Genomic DNA, 17,905 nt, shown 5'->3' with positions numbered 1-17,905 from the left:
CCACGTCCCTACATATATTTCACTCCTCATTTTAAAAATCTCGGGCCCCCTTCAGGCTCAGGCCTGGGCCAACAGGTGTCTATTCTCCTCCCTTGTGCACGCCCCTGATCATTGTTATTATTATCGGGAGCGGGGGCGGGGGGATAATAACTAAAAAAACAAAAAACTATATATAAATGTGTGGTCATAAATTTCATGGATTTGTACACAAATATCGGTTGTGGAAAGCACCATTTATTGAATAAAAAAATTCATAGTAATCAAGAATAAGCGAAATTTCTGAGTAAATAAAACAAGAAAAGAAAATCAAGCGGTAAATTGACAAAATATAGATAACAAATTTAACATTAATAAACAATGGAACACAAATGAGCTCCTCCTAATTTTTCAGGGTTTGTCAATATACATCAGTTGATAAATATTAGCTATTTATTTTGAAAATACCATTATATCTGATAATTATTTTTGTAACAACGATATTTGCAATGTAAAAATTATTTTTTTTTAATTTTATTAATATCAATAACGTATTATTAAAATTTATAACACTATGCTATAGAGTTGTCTAAACAAAGGTACTCCAATCATAGGGGTGTTACAATTTGAAATTTCAATAATCCAGTAATTCTGGAGATTTTCTGCAAGTATCTTCAAATTAAAGAAGTTTTGCAAAATCTCTGCAGATGTCTGACAGAATTTTGTAACCACATCACATAAAAACTTTCCTGCAAAAATGTTGAGCTTTGAGTCGAATAAGCATCACTTGGGGAAAATTTAGATCTACTTCTAATTAAACAAATCTACAGAATATTTGCAGATTCTAACAAAATTTGAAGATTCCATCAGAAAACTTGCAGAATGACTCACTATTGAAACTTCAAATCACAATTACCCTCTGATTTGACCACTTTTGCCTAGACAAACCATTATGTTTGTAATATTTTTACATACATTTTTACATATAACTTATGCGGAAACTCAATAAGTATAGTTCAACCTGTTGGACCTTAGACCATAATAAACAGTCAAGTAGCGACAAAAATACCATTTTGTGTATAGAAGATAATTAATTTGTTTAATAATATATGTAATGAAATAATTTTCCACTTTTCACCTAAAATGAAACTTTTAGAAAGATAAAACTGTTGGGCTGTACTTTTCAAGTTTGGCAGTTATTAACAAGTTCTAAGAAATGCAAACTACATACCCGGCATTGTTCAACTTTGCTTGATAAATCTTCAGATTCTTCTCTCAGAAGCTGAACTTTGGCTGCTGCATTTGTTTGCCCATTGCCAGAGATTTGTTGACTACTTCTCATGGAACTTTGGTACCTGGGAAAAGATGTTTTTCATTAAAGAGAAATTTAACAAAATCATTTAAAAAGGCTGTTCAATTAATTTTTTAACAAGTTGACATTATATTTCATTTCATAATAAAAACTAAAAAGTATTTTTTTACATATAGTTCAGGAATTGGCAACCTATGGCTCTCAAAGACCATTAGGCTCAGTAGAATCCTATTACAGGCTCTTGATTGTTTAACTTAAAAACTCATGAATATTCATCAAAGTTGATACCATTTTGTGATACATAGCTTACGCCAAAATTCCATCCAGCCAATCTTCACTCACCCCCTCTCCTCCCACCTATTGAGCCTGTACCAAAAACTCATAAATCTTACATATTTGCACTGCTATTATTTTTTTTACATTTAATTTGTATTTTAAACAAAGCTATGCAATACTACTAATGTTAGGTTTATTTTAATTATATAGTTGTAAAAAAAAGTTTATCAATTTCCCTGTATAGATTGAGTCAAATGTCCTGTTAGTAGATAAAATAAAATGTTTGGTCATTCGTAACTAGATATTTCAAAGCAAAATAAGTTTACTACAGTTGGCTCTCTGTTTAACGACTTTTAAGGGACCACAAAAAAATCGTCGTTAAGTAGAAAGCGTCCTTAAATAGAATGCTTTTAACACTATAGTGGACCATCTGGGACCGCGAAAAGCAGTCGTTACATAGGGGAAGTCGTTAAATAGAGCATCGTTAAACAGAGAATCAACTGTATTTTTCAAATATTACTTACGCATGTACTTATATTTGGGTCTCTAAAAAATAATTTTCTACACCAGGGAGAAAACAGTTACTTTCAGAAAGGTTGCCATCCCCTGACATAGATAAAATTCTTTTCAGATTCAGCTCAAAATCATTCATAAAATAAATAAACAAGTATGTATGAAGAATTGAGAAAAAAGAAAAAAAAATTCAAAAATTTTGAACTTCATTACAAAACAAGTAATGTGTTCTTCTTAACGGATACATTTCATTTTTCTTAATGCAAATGTTCTTGCTAAGAGTAAAGTTATTAAAGCAAAAATTACACAGGTGCAGAAACAGTTTAAAATAACTTTTGATTCATTATTTCAATGCAGATGATTGCAAAAATAAAAAACAAGTTTTTACAAAAATTAAAGTTACTAGAATTTAATATTAGACACACATTTATTTACAACTACAATATTACAATACATAGCATTATAATAATACTTTATTTCTTGGCTTCAACGGCAAATAAGTCTGAAGTAAAAAAAAAATACATTTGATTTCAAATATTCCAACAGAGTTTTCAGTTCGTTATTAGTATACTGGATACCTCCAAAAATGTATGGGTATAAGATTGAAATTCTGAAAATGATTTTAAATACTGGTAAAACAGCGCACTATTTTTTTTGTTATTGTTTCCCGGTTTTAAGCAGACTTGTTTAAAGATGTATGATTAGTGTTGTTTTTTTCTGTGTTTATCTTACTTAATTATGACAGAATAACAGTATTAGAATTTCCAGCATTTTTATTCACAATTCAATAAAAATTGATCAACTTTTATTTTTGTTAAGAACTAGCAGTGCTGTAAAACAGCTCAAGTGTTCATGACTATTTTACATCCTTAAGCAAAGTGTGTAAAGCAAAAAAAAAAAAAAAAAAAAATAATAATAAATAAATAAATAAATAAATAAAAAATAAATAAATGATGTCAGTTTAAGAATAGACAAAATAATGATGCTTTTTTATGTTGTATGAGGTGGTATAGTACTTGATAATTTACAGTAGTTCCAAGCAAATAATTTTTAGCTTTCAAAGGGTCTTACCTAGTTTTGGCAGAATCCATATCAGAGCTGAGCTTTATAAGTTGTTTCCGAGACTTAATAATTTTTGATATGTCAATCTATAAAGTAAAACAAATGAATAAGTATTGCAGAAAATGTGATAAATTGGCAAAATAAAGTTTTGAAATACATTTTCATTATTTTATAACCTTCTAAAAATATTACCATTCATTTTTTTTTCCTTTTAATTTTATTTTTAAATCTGCTATGTATTTTGGGAAACATGTTAAGTTTTAGATAAAAATTCTACATAAAGAACATGATTTTTTGAGTCTTTTCAGATTATAAAGTGTGGATATTATAACAAAACTGAATTTTGTCTCAATTGTTTTCCCCCTAAATGGATTACCGAAAGAAAAATACATTTGCTGATACATGCAAAATTATCGGTCTGAATATCCTATAATATACCCTACCCTACTGTAACTACCCTATGCAACAAACAGGCCTGTCACTTAGGGGTCAGGGGGTTATTACCCCCCCCCCCCCAATTTTGGAAAATTAATGTTCTTTCATGAAAGTGGGAGTTTGTGTTAGTCATAGAGCGTTTTTTTGTTTTTTGGTACAATTTACATTGAGTAAAAAATTTGAAATGACAGGCGTGGCAACAATTGCTTATAACCTAACAAAAAATGTTTTTGATGCAATTAAAGCATTACAAGGGCTAAAATTGCTTTCAATTTAAAATAGTAAAATGTAATAGGAATAGTCATAATGTGTCTCACTTGATGTAAGGGTATCCTAACACTTATGATTTAATCAACCAATTCGAAACTTTCAGAAACAATTAAAAGTGAGTAAAGGAATGTTCTTTAACATTGTGATTATCTATCAGAAATGATAACTGAGAAAATTAGAGATCTGGGATAGATTTTCAACTGAAGTATTTTTTTTGGGGGGGGGGGGGGGATTTTAATTATTTTTGTGAATTTAATTTAAGTTTTGTGAAACAAGCTTTATAAGTAATTGAAAAACTAATGAATCAATTAACATAAAATATAGAAAACATTAATCCAATGAGAAACTGATAAATCAAATGAAAAATATAATGTATGCAGAAATTGAAAGGATACCACTCTTATGACTGCACCCAAATATAGATATTAAGATTAACTGCAATTTTTGAGGGTTGTAATCAAGAAATCATATACTTAATTTGTTTCATACTTTTCAGTGCAAACCAAGCTTATAGAAATAATAATCTTAAGAAATAAAAAACATATTTTATTGAATAACATCAATAATAGCAAATATATATAAGATGGAGTATTAAAAACAGAAGCGATATTTAGCTATCACAGATGAAAAAAATATGTATTCCCTATCAAGGTTCATGTCATGTAAAATAAGAAAATCTAAATCATTAAGCTATTTTAAAAAAATCTAGTTTTGTGATTGATTTTCTCTTATTTCAAAAAATAATTTACTCATTTTAAAAGGAGGATATGAGCCAAAAACATACTGCATTAATATCTGCTCTTAGCAGAAAATACAGTTAGCTCTCTGTTAAACGACTTTCAAGGGACCACAAAAAATCGTCCTTAAGAAGAAATCGTCCTTAAATAGAATGATTTTAAAACTATATTGGACCATCTGGGACCGTGAAAAGCCATCTTTAAATAAAGCGTCGTTAAACAGAGAGCCATCTGTATATTAAAAATATTTGTTTTTTAATGATTTAAAAACATTTATTTCAGCAAAATGACTGCTTGCTGAACATCGTTCTCCTGATTTCTGCTTGCCGAACTGATAGCAATATCACCTCCTTTTTTCTTTTTTTTTTTCAAGAACCATAGATATAAAACACGGTGAATATCTTTTTAACAAGAAAAGTTCTTTTCTTACAAAACCATTCATTTACTTGAAGTGCACATGCATTTTACTCACGTTCAAAATATTTTGGAGGGGCTCAACAACGGATTCCTCAACTTGCACTTTATAATTTAATAAATCAGTTGCCAAAGTGTCTTGGATTCGTGCGAAATCAACTAATGTCATTCTAAAAAAAAAAAAAAAACAATAAATAAATAACTAAATAAAAAAAAATCTTAAATATGAAGGTCCTTACATTTCAGATTTTGAAATCTAGAATAATGCATCTGACTTATAAATAACAATAAATAAATTAAATTAAATTAAAAATAAGCAAAGTGTTTACCCTAAAATCGAATTTTCACCTAAAGACAATCCCCATTCTTCCATGCACTGGGCAAGAGCAGATTCAGGAACTAATTTTTTCTGGGGAAAAAAAGCATTGATTTTGTAAGAAAGATTTTCTTTAAACTGCTTAAACACATAGTCATACATACTTAGTCGTAACACCAAGGATGTAAAAAAAAAAAAAACTTTCCAGCAAAAAATAACGTGCCCAAGAACAAATATTTAACAATGAGAATAATACAATTGAATTCCGTTACAACGAACCTCTAGGAACCGAAGTTTTGTTCGTTGTAACTGGAATTCAGCTGTATTGAAACTCAAGTAATGTTAATAGCAATTTAAAACCAAATTGAACATTTATTTTGTTGAAACGGATATTCGTTGCTTTGGTATTCGCTGTAATGAGATGTTTCTGTATTAACCACTCGACCCATTGAGGACCATATGATTTGAGGTAAAGAAGGAAATTTGAGATATTTTCAAAAAAAAAAAAAAAAAAAAAAAAGATATATATATGTATATATATATATTACACAATTTAATGTCACACTCGTAGGTAGCACAATGGCAAGTGTACTAAACAACAAGAAATCCAAAAGAATATTAACAATGTAAATTGAAAAACCATGTAAATAGGAAAAGTTGAACAATAAGAACATTAAGACAATTAATAGAATGGGCAGTAACTGCTCGTTTTCTAAGAGCTGGAGCAGTTGTTGGCATATCATAAATAATTTGCTGGTTTCTACAGAGGTCGGTAACGCACATGTCAGCGAGTAATTGCATTTTTATCGAATTATCAAGAATTTGCTTGCTTGTTTCAACTGCGAGGTAGGCTTTGTATGGTTGACATTAAACGAGTAACATAAAAGGTGACAAGATTTTTGATAATGCTGACATGTACTATCCCCCCCCCCCAGCTCTTGACTTAATTACATATATATATATATAACTAGTGATACCCCGCACGGCTTTGCCCGTAATACAAAAATCATAAGGTCTTTTGGTTCGCCTGTATATTTACAAATAATGTATGGTGAATTTTCTCGCCAGTTGGCTTGTACCCATCTTACGGTTCCACGTTATGATAATTTCGTAATTTACTCGTCCATCTTATGATTTTTTTTTCTTAAAATTGGAATAGAAAAAAAAACCACATCGAATTTTCGAAAAATCGCTTCGAGGTGCACACCCCCATGCTACATACTAACTTTGTGCCAAATTTCATGAAAATCGGCCGAACGGTCTAGGCGTTATGAGCGTCACAGACATCCTACAGACATCCAGACATCCTCCCGGACAGAGAGACTTTCAGCTTTATTATTAGTAAAGATTAAGCCAATTCCTACTTAGGTCAAGCTCCCCCCCCCCCCCCACGTGTGTAGAAATCATATTATATTGCTTTAAAAGTTGAAGATAATGCTTATCTGAAAGCTTTAATACAAATAAAAAAAAAAAGCATTGCTGAACAATGAGCATGATCAATAATGAATTTCCTATTGAAGGCTTACCTACATTTTAGCATGAAATTAGTCATAAACAATTATAATTAACGTTCCTTGAAACATTGGAAAATTTTTATCTAAACGAGAAGAATTAGGGGTTTCCATGGATACTTTATTCGAATTTTCGCGAGCATTTTTTATCATTTTTGAGGATTTATGCAAAAGTATTGATTAAAATTGGAATGAACGGATAATCAATAGTTAATTAACCGATTTGATTGTAGAATTTTGCATTGTCATCGAATCTGAGGTCGCACGCCAAATTTCAAAATAATTCGATCATAGGAAGTGGGAGAAAATTGAGTTGAAAGATTTGAACAAGACCGGAGATCGTGAGCTAATAGCTATTAAAAAACAAAGCTCTCTGCATGTTATTCAATCAATTTTTTTCTCGCTAATATTAAGATTCCGATGTCCCGATAAATGGAAAACTATATTCTATAAATTATTTTTCATTCATGTCATTTTCCGATCATAGGAAGTGGGGTGAAAATTGAGTTGCAAGATTTGAACAAGATCGGAGATCGTTATTTATTAGCTATTGAAAAACAATGCTCTCTGCATGTTATTCAGTCAATTTTTTTCTCGCAAATATTAAGGTTCCGATGTCCCGATAAATGGAACACTATATATTCTATAATTGTTTTTAATTCATGTCATTTTCCGATCATAGGAAGTGGGTGAAAATTGAGTTGCAAGATTTGAACAAGATCGGAGATCGTTATTTATTAGCTATTGAAAAAGAAAGCTCTCTGTATGTTATTCAATCAATTTTTGTCTCGCTAATATCAAGGTTCCGATGTCCCGATAAATGGAAAACTATATTTTATAAATTGTTTTTCATTTGAAAATTCATTAAATACATTTTACGCAGTTAAAAAAATGCATGCTATTTCCCAACATTTATCTCCCCCTGTAAAAGGTTCTTTCGAGTTGAGATTCTTCTGCAGAGAAAAAGCCAACTTTAAGGAAAAATAACTTATTTTTCGCCACAATGAAAAAATTACCATAAATTAACGAAGGGAATACAAATAGCAATTGAATGATTGATTTAAATTCCTGTAATCGATACAAACAAAAAATTGATTTTCAAAAACAAGATTGTTTTTGGTCTCCATGTTTCAATCAGACGATATTGAAAACAAATAAATTTTTCCCTTAAAATGAATTTATTTTTAAACTTTCCTAGAAATAAACAAGTAAATAAAAGAAAAAAATATACAAGTATTTTAAAATTAAAAATTACACTAGAATTTAAAAAAAAAGTTTAAACAGTTACCGCAAGCAAAACAAAAATAAAGAGTAACTTTTAAAATTTAGGATGAAAGTAAAGGTTTGACATTATAATAAACATTCATAGCAAAAATAAAACAGTTTGCAATTGTTTCGATTGCATTTAATTCACTACGCGGTTTGATTAAATCATAATCATCCAATCTCCAAACTTCAATGATGAGTCTATAGGGAAATTTATTTATTTTTAATATGTTTTTTTTTTTCCTGTACATTTTTAAAAAGAAAATTTCAAATCCTAATCTCTGTAATTTTCTCGATTCTTCGATGCTAAAAAATAATTTTCACGGATGACAATCTTTGAGACAAAGTAATTTGAATTTGTACCGTAGAAGTTATGAAATTGTTTTTGAACTGTTCAAAAAATATCCTTAAATAGCCGATAGTTAAACCAGGATTCAGATGTGTTTCATATTTTTTCGTAGGCAGTGATATTAAGCTCTTTTTCAACAGTTCAACAAAAGTTACTTCAAGTAGAAAAAAAATCAATAAAATGAAGTTCCAGCCGATTTGAACGAAACATTGTCACATTCGAACTATAATTTTATCGACAAATAAATAAATAATAATAATAATTTCGATTAAAATATATATATATATATACATATATACATATACATATTTGAAGATACAAGACACATAAAGACTTCCTTCTTCTCTTCAATTTAAAAAGTCTAAGATGAAATATAAAATACAATACCGTAGTTAAACTAAGATTAGCTACACAGCCGAGAAATCAAAGCGATACAGTACCGCTTGTATCGCTTTGATTTCTCGATCAAAAAACGCTCCGTTAGCTCAACTCAAATCCGCCTTTCATTCTAGCTTTTAGAAGCTTCTTCATCAGGAGCTCGACCCCCTTCGGACCATTACTAGAATCTTCTATCTGAATGCGCAAATCAACAGAGCTTAAATCGGAAGATCTAATGAAACGAAGTTTTATTCATGGAACAAAAAAGTGTTTAGAATAAAGTATTTTGTCATACTCTCAGAAATAGCACGTTCACTTTCGAGGATTCATCAATTGTAAGGAAAAATTTCGTCATTTGCAACGATTCTTTCTTTGCTGAATCAATAAACTCATGCTCAAACCTCACGAAATTTTCGTCAATATGACGAAAGGTTTACTCGGAGACTTTTTTCACGAAACAATTTCGTCAAGTATGACGAAAATTTCGTGAGATTTGAGCATACGTTTCTGAATGAGTAAATCCTCGAGAATTGGAGCGATCATCACCTCACTTTTAGGTATTCCAAGGAATACCACTTTTCCACGTATTTATTGGCTTAAAATCGCATAATTCACATCATTCAGAAAAACTTTTAAATTGCGAGAAACATTGGTTAAAATTTCACGATAGACTTCTTATTGCATAAGTAAAGATTGGGCATTAAGTTTTTTTTTTTTTTTTTCAATTCTTAATTTTATCAGTAGCTCTTGAAAATACAGATTCATCTCCCAGAGTGCAATTAGCATACTCAACACAATGAAGAGAGGACACAACTCTTCACACATGAAGAGAAGCAAAACAGCATGAAAAGGTCAAGATGTAAAATATAAGAACATGTTAAAAGTAAAAACAAGGCAAATAGTCTAAAGTTTCTCTTCGGCCTGCGAATATCTAATCATATGAATGTCCAGACACCTCAGGGCATTTATTGACATGTAGGGACGCTTCAGTGTGAGGGAGATCACTGTGACCTCCAAAAACTGTCCTGATTCAGTAAATTTTGCCTTACGATTTGCCAAATTTGGAGCTCCATTCGACAAATTAAGAATTTTCACAGACCCAAAAACTAAAATTTGGGGTGTCCTTGACCCTGACATGAGATGGATCTACAACGGTGTCTCTTCTGCATAATACACAATTAGAGGACGAAAAAATAATAAGTCTAAATTAATGTCCAGCTAGGTAATCATGCATACAGGCCCGCAACAGCGTACCAACGGACCCCGCAGTGCGTGGGCACAAGAAATAGATTGAAAAACCTTTCACTAAGACTTGTAACGTTGCAAATATACGCTGCTGGCCTCTGTGGAGAGGCCGTACTGATTTTGTTGCAGGGCCCCCCAAAATTTATAGATACGGGCCTGCATGAATATATGGTATCTTTAAAAGGGATTCCCTGCAGCTTTTTTTTTTTTTTTTTTTTCAATTTGACCTGCCTGTTTCCATTGAAAGTCATTATTCACGTATTCTTTTATTCGTAACACTATGGCAGAACAGTGGGCCAAAGAGAGTGGAAAACATAACAATAAAGACAGAAAAAAAAGTCTCGTGAGCGATCACTCTTCCTCCCTATATTTTACGTACTGGTCTACTAATAAAACAACATTATAAACTTTTTAAAAAGCTTTTGGGAAGAATTCGAAAATCGACTGGATTCCTATCCTGAAAGAAGAATGATGACACTGGATGTTCTAACGGAAGAAATCAACAAGTCATGCTTCACTTTCCGAAACTGCTTCTGGGCAGCCGAGAGGATAATATTTAGTTTATAAAATCGTGACAAGAAGCTTCGCGATCTTACCGAATTCCTGCGATCCGAGCTGTCTTGGGTGAGTCTCTGCATGCATGACGACAGCTTCTTACCGCAGGCGTAACAGCTCTCTTTGATCAGATCTACTCGCTTCTCGGCAGCATTCAATTCTTCCGTCAGAACAGAGCTTTTCTCGTTCCTGAAACAAGGGGAAAAAGACATTTTTAGAAATCTGTACCAGGAATCTTGAAAATGATCAGGGGTCTAAACCTGTGGTCCGCGGACCACTAGCGGCGCGCGAGAAATTTTCATGTGGTTCACGAATAGCCTGATAAACATTAATCCACATTATATTTTTTAAGCAGTAATTAAATTCATTATAAAAACCTTTGGAATCATATCATTTCACCAAATATAATTGTTGTGAAAATATTATTCGTATCGTATGTGGTCGGCTTAGAATTGGGAAAGGTACCCTGTGTCCTCAGTGGTGAAAAGTTTGAGAACCACTGAGATAGAAAACTATGTTCCGCGAACCCCTAAGGTTCCGTAGTACATCATTGGGGGTTCAGCGAATGATATAATATAAAAACCTTTGCAATCATATCATTTCATCAAATACAATTTTTGTGAAAATATTATTCGTATCGTATGTGGTCTGCTTGGAATTGGGAAAGGTACCCTGCGTCCTCAGCGGTGAAAAGTTTGAGAACCAGAGATAGAAAACTATGTTCCGCGAATCCCTAAGGTTCCGTGGTACATCATTGGGGGTTCAGCGAATGACACCCACATGGGGGTGCCACAGTTAGTGGGCCCGGGTGCAAACGGAGTCAGGGATAAAAAAATTAGGTAAAACTTTTATTTATCTACTTCCTAAGCTTCGTAAAAATGGGGCCCCTTACATGAGTTGGAATAAAGCCCTCGAATTGAATGTGGCGGCGATACGAGTGGTTAAAAATATATAAAACATATTTGCACATAACTTCGGTAAAGATCGACTTAGAAAAGATGTGTCAAAAATTGTAAGCACACGTCAGTCGCAAAACATAATGCAATGGTAGATGACACTTGAATGTGCAATGCCAATTGCACATTCATTTCATGTTAAAATCTTGAAATTTCAATCTCTACGACTAAATGTTTTTGAGCTATGCAGGTTAAAACCCCTATAGTGGAGGAGCTGACGCATCCGCCATTTTGGAGCAAAATTGATCGCAGCGATAGCATCGCTGCTGATGTTTACATTTCTTTAGCATGTGTTAAATTGAGTCAAATGGGTAGTTGTTCGGCTATTAATCGCGCAAACTGTTCTAAAAAAGGATTTCAGCTCTTCAGATTTCCAGCAGATGCAGAAAGAAAAAAGAAATGGATAATTAGCTGCCGACGAAGTGACTGGCAGCCTGGAAATGGAGCTCGCTTGTGTGAGGTTAATGTCGATTTATTTCTCATGATTTTACTATCATTACGTTATAAATGCTCTGTAATCTTTGCTAGCATGTTGCAGTGTTCTACGGAATGTCTTTTTTTTTTCTGTATTTCCCTGTTGTGCGATAAGTACGCTTACTCTCACTTGCTCCAACACGGCGGATGCGTCAGCCTCTCTAGTTATAGGGGTTCTAATGCAGGTTACAAGCGTACATAGGTACACACGTAGACACCATGGGAAAACTCGTTATAATTAACTTGGAGAAAGTCAAAAGGGAGATTTCATTCAATACGTTCGTATGCCCCTATGCAATTACGACGGAAGTTCCGTAAAAACTTGTCAACATTCGTTTACGAATCCTTAAAACAAATTTAGGGAACTCAACTTCAACAAATAGCACATTTCAATAATGATCGGTTAGCTAATGATAAAAACCGGATTCAATTCCCATATTAAACATAAATCAAATTTAGATTTTAGCTTACCATTCCCATTCCCTTTGAAAAGCAACTGATTTTGACCTTATCCAAAAGCTTATGGTTGTGTAAAATCTCTTCTTTTAGAAATGATAGATTCAAAAACATAATGAAAAACTGATGAATCTTTACAAGGGAAAAACTGGCCAGATCAATTTAACATTTAGAACTTGAGTTGACCTTATGAGAACAAACTCACCCTCATTTTAAGATGCTGAACATCTTCATCAAATTTCTTTGATGTTATAAAAACCGGTCATTGTTTTTAAGCTACAATTTGAATCCATCATTGTCCAATGTGTGATATTGTATCAAAACAACATCTATGAAATTTATTCGATCTATTTATATTTTTACTCTCCGGTCTCAATAACGGGTTCTCTCTTTTTTTTTAAATTGCAAATCAGAAGTATAGTACCAAGAACTTCGCAAAAGAGAGGGAAAATAAATAATTTAATTAAATAAAATAAATGAAAAGTAAACCTTAAAAAAAAAAAATGTATATATTGGAACAAAAATCAGCAATCCATTAACATCCACTTTTAAATTTCTGTTATTGGGATTGATATAATTTTTTAAATGATATTTGAGCAAAGAGAAAATTGCCAGAGAGAGAGAGAAAAAAATGCAATAGTGACATGGAACATTGAGAAAAGATTTAGCAGGAACCAGATCTGTTCCTGAGTCACTGACCGTTCATCCAATGAAGAGTTGGGAAACGATATCAAAAAAGAATCGAAAGGAACTTGATTATCCCTCAGATTTCATTCGGATATACATAACCGGTGAACCGACACCGAATCAACAAACCATGCTGTCGACAGACGGAAGATTTCATTCTAATTAGACATCGTTGAAGTCAACTTTCCTACCGCTTCCCACAGACACACATTGAGATCAACAGTTTTCGAATGTAGGTTTGTTTCAACAAGTATGGCGTGAAAGTAGTAAATGTATACTTTAGCGCGGAAACTAAACGTGAAAGGGCAATGCTGTGATACGCAAATTGCAAAATATTGAATACTAGCTGTACCCGACGCGCGTTGCTACGCCAACAAAAAAATACATCATTATACTGATTTTCATGACAATCGGTTGAACGGGGAAAAAGTTACTACCCTGCAATACCACCTGGTGGCGAGTGGCTTCAATGAGCATATTATGCACCTTCTCCGTGGAAAAATACATATATATATATATATATATATATAGCAATTTTCATAATAATCGGTCCAGGTATCAAGTGAAGCCGTGACTATACTCAAATTTTGTACTCACGCAGTTTGCAAGATCAATCAATCGCTAAAAATATCAAATAGAAAAAGTTTTAAATCCCCCCGTTGCATGAAAAGCCATAAAACAATAAAGAAAGAATTTATTTGTTCAAACTCAAGAAAAATGGCAACAGCTAACTCCTTATCAATCAGATCTTTTACGCGAATTAATTTCTGCAGCCGATAATTTTATTCGTATTTATAGAATGGATTGTGACTTAAATTGGAATAAAAAAAGGAACTATCGATCGGATTTTTTTCGAACTGGTCTATAAACATTCCCAGTACCAAAAATAACAAACGGTGAAAGTTTCAGTCAAATCTGCCGGGTAGTTTTTGAGTTCATGGATGACATACAGACAAACATTCATTTTTATATATATAGATACCAGAAAAGCTCCGGTCAAGGGATGACGAGTGAAAATTGCTTTTACATTTGAACAAAACAATTGCCTGTTTGGTGATACTTTGACAGTTGAAATTGTAACCCTAACTTCCGTGGATTAACCCTAAACTTCAGTAGATAGCGTTCATTGTGGACCACTTCTTCTTTTCTTCATTTTCCTAAAATGACAGTTTTATCCGTAAAACAGTTATTCAGTTACCGGATCCAGTTCAGTCTTGTTAAAACAGAGCATTTCCCTGCATGTCAAACATTGCCAAATCATATTATCAAATTATCATGCCGTAGAGTGAGTTTCATTGTGGATGACGTCAGCGTCACTGGATCATTATCGCTATTATATACATATGAGGATTAAGTGTTTCGGGATTTCAGGAAGGGAGCTCTCTTACATATACGTTTCTCCAATACCACTTCTCAAGGAATTTAAAGTTTTGTTTTGGTAAATAAAATCCAAGTATTCAACTTATATAAAACAAGACGTTAAAGATCTAAATCAAATTGCTTCTTTTAAAATTTTTATTTTTTCACTTGTTATGCACTCGACTTTACATAATCCTCTTTAGAAAAAATGGCATCCGGCCACTGGCATTAGTTTGAATTCTGACATCTTGAATTCAGAATATATTTTTCGCAAACACGAATTGCGATAGAGGAGCCATTTGTTGAAACAAGAAACTCAGAGAGTAGAAAGACTCCTAACGCATTTCGTGATTGCGAAAAATCATAATTTCTAATCAAGATGCCAAAATTCAAATTAATGCAATGGGCTAGATGCTGTGCTGCACGTTTTTTTTTCTTTCATTTATTCTAGTTTCATACAGGTCTTTATTTCTGGAAAAAGAAGTGTTGGAGCCCAATAGTCTTCAGATCTCATTTTCATATGAGGCAGTGAGAAGCAAAGGGATGTAAGTAGCAAAAGTTAAATTTTAGAGATAACCAATACGAATAATAGGGGAACCTGTCCTCTGCTTTGTGGCAAGAGATGGTACCAGTAGCTCTTGTAAATGCTGCTATACAGCATGATTTAGAAAAAAAAAATTAATTTGAATTTTGACATTTTGAATTCAAATTATGTTTTTCGCAATCACGAGTGTGTGTATGTAGGCGTGTGTGTTTGTGTGAGGGGGTATGTTAATGTATGTGTAGGCATGTGTGTTTGTGTCTGTGTGCAGGCATGAATGTGTGGGTAGTTGTGTGTATGTGTGTGTATGCGTCTGTATGTATGCGTGTGTGTATGTGTTTGTGTATGTGTTTGTGTATGTGTGTGTAGTTGTGTATGTATGCGCGTGTGTGTAGGACATGGATGCAACCTGGAGACGGCTTTCGCTATAGGAGCATCATCGTGAGGAGCCGGTCGACGGTGATGGTGCGGAGGGTGGCGGTGGGAAAATAAAATGATAGGACGCCAAAAACAGTCAATAAGCAATCGTGATTGCTCAATAAAAAATCAATGAAAGCCTATCAAGGATCTGAACTTAAAACGCGTCTTATAAGAAAATTTGAAAAGTCCACTTACATTCCTTTGCTTCTCACGGCCTCATATGTGAATAGTCAACTATGTAAAAATTCACCTAAATTTGAAAGGAAGTGCAGCAGCTGGGCTCCCGTGAGTTCCCATGGAAATTAAGCTCTGATTTCATGTACCACCAGGGTTGCCCATGGGAGAAGGGGAGATTATGGCGCAAGTTGCGCTACCAAAAGGGGGGGATTTTTATTTTTTTATTAATTTATTTAATTTTATTAATTGATTTATTTTTAATTTAAAATATTTATTTTATTTTATTTTATTCTGTTTATATTTCATTTCATTTATTTATTTAGCTTGTGTGTGTGTCATTAAAAGTCAGAACTTATCTAATAAAATGAGAATAGTAAATAATTAAAAATAAATAAAAAATATTTTTAAAATAAATAAATTTAATAAGAGAGCTAAATAAAAAATAAGAAAGGGAAAGAGGGTTGAGATTTTTTTTGGGGGGGGAGGGGAGGGGGGATTTGCGTTATTGAACTTGGGGGGGGGGCACCCCTGTGAACCATAGTATTTCACCACACCGTCTTGTAAAGTTGTAAACCAAACAACTAGCTGTCGAAATGATTTTGATTAATGCTAAATTTAGATTGCAATGAACCTCATCGATGTCAGAAAAAAAAATAGAGGATTTACGTAATTTCTGACTCTATACGGGAAGCAGCGTGCTTCAGTTCAAGAGTTGCTTTGTTATTTTCAAAAAAAGAGAGAATAGAAATCATACTGTGATAAATAGAACGGCTTCTCGATAATACCCGGGGCCGAGTTTTTGTTTCCTCTGCGCCACTTTACGTCAGTCATCAAAGCCGTTTTGGTTCGAATGATGAAAAATGAAAGAGGAGATGACACTCCATTTCCCATGATGATGTGAACAATAGGAAATGAAACGGGAAGGCGACTGTATGGGTTACATCAGCCAAGGCTGTTTGAATAAAATTGTAGCAATTTTAAATAAATACTTGCAAGTAAAAGATAGCAGATATCTTGCTGAAATTATGAGAAAGAATTTCATCTGGATAAAACCGGAATCGTTTACTACTTCGTGACAATTTTTCAGTTTGGAATTCGAATAGGGCCGTATCGAATCGCGCATACACCCAGATTGTTTTTAACCCTCCAGAACTTTTTATATTTGATAAAGTTTTTTCGTTTTAAAATTTATTTGGGGTGAAACTTTTTAAAATTTAAAACATTTTTACCTTTTTTATTTAGGTATTGATTTTAGTTAATAAATGTATTGCACATAAAGATCGAATAGCTCATTACCATTATGTGCTCTAAATATTGCAAGTTTGTATGCTCTCATTTAAAAGCAATTTTGAACAAGCACAGTGGAGAAAAAAACCATTCATAAACATTTGTACGTTAAAGACAGCTCGAAAACCTGCAGTATTTGAAACGTTTAAAATGCCTAAAACCCACAAATATAAGTTTGCTTAAGTTTATCTCTGAAATTAATTTGGTAAATTTATTAACAATACTAATTTTATGATCACTTTTTTTTCCATTGTTTATGGCAACGATTAAAAAGTGGAAATACGTTACAATTGTATTTTTTTTAATTTTTGATTGTTTTTATCAACAATTAAAAAGCGGAAGAAAAACTCCTCTAGTGTGGTGGTGGGTAAAGTGAAGAAAGTCTTTAAAATAGAGCGTCATTTCGAAATATCAAAAAGAATGGTACTGCCAACAAGCTAAATAACTTGCCTTTAAACTTAATAGCATTTTTTAAGTAAAATTTTTTATAACGGTTTGCGTCTTGCGTGACTTTTGAATCAATCTGTATTATTATGATAACATTAACGGAAAATTTTTAACACAGAATTAAAGTTAATTATATTCCAAACATTTCTTAGCAAAGAAGTGCTTTCAGATAAGTTGCAAAAGAACATACTTCACACGAGAAAGTATGTACGAAATTTAAAAGGTTTGTCGTGTACATTACTGTAGGTTCATGAATTAAACTCGATAACATTAGAGATTCATAACGCTACATTTAGACCACAACTACCTTTTCAGGGAACGCATAATGCTAAATTCTATACATAGATGTCACAAACACGATGTGAGTTATTTGAAGACTCAAAACGCGGACACGCAGCAAAGCAAAAATGTATTTAAAATGAAATGAAACGAGAACTCTCTCGAGCGCCGCTATGTTCGTTCGTAGAAATTGAAATTTTTTATCTA

At 32.7% G+C, this 17,905-nt stretch overlaps 1 protein-coding gene across 1 annotated transcript in view; it reads right to left on the bottom strand.

Annotated features, from left to right (window-relative positions):
• Nucleotides 1-17,905, bottom strand: part of LOC129228580 (rho GTPase-activating protein 44-like) — a 127,415-nt gene that overhangs the window by 12,081 nt on the left and 97,429 nt on the right. The window contains exons 2-6 of the mRNA XM_054863262.1: nt 10,657-10,804; nt 5,325-5,404; nt 5,054-5,165; nt 3,149-3,225; nt 1,208-1,331 (exon numbers count right to left, since the gene is read on the bottom strand). Of these exons, the coding sequence (XP_054719237.1) occupies nt 1,208-1,331; nt 3,149-3,225; nt 5,054-5,165; nt 5,325-5,404; nt 10,657-10,804 (541 nt within the window). The remainder of the gene's footprint in view (nt 1-1,207; nt 1,332-3,148; nt 3,226-5,053; nt 5,166-5,324; nt 5,405-10,656; nt 10,805-17,905) is intronic.

The sequence above is a fragment of the Uloborus diversus genome, chromosome 8 (genome assembly GCF_026930045.1).
Source record: "Uloborus diversus isolate 005 chromosome 8, Udiv.v.3.1, whole genome shotgun sequence".
NCBI lineage: Eukaryota > Metazoa > Arthropoda > Arachnida > Araneae > Uloboridae > Uloborus > Uloborus diversus.
Note: the sequence above shows the minus strand (reverse complement) of the source record. Positions and strands in the feature narration are given on the sequence as shown.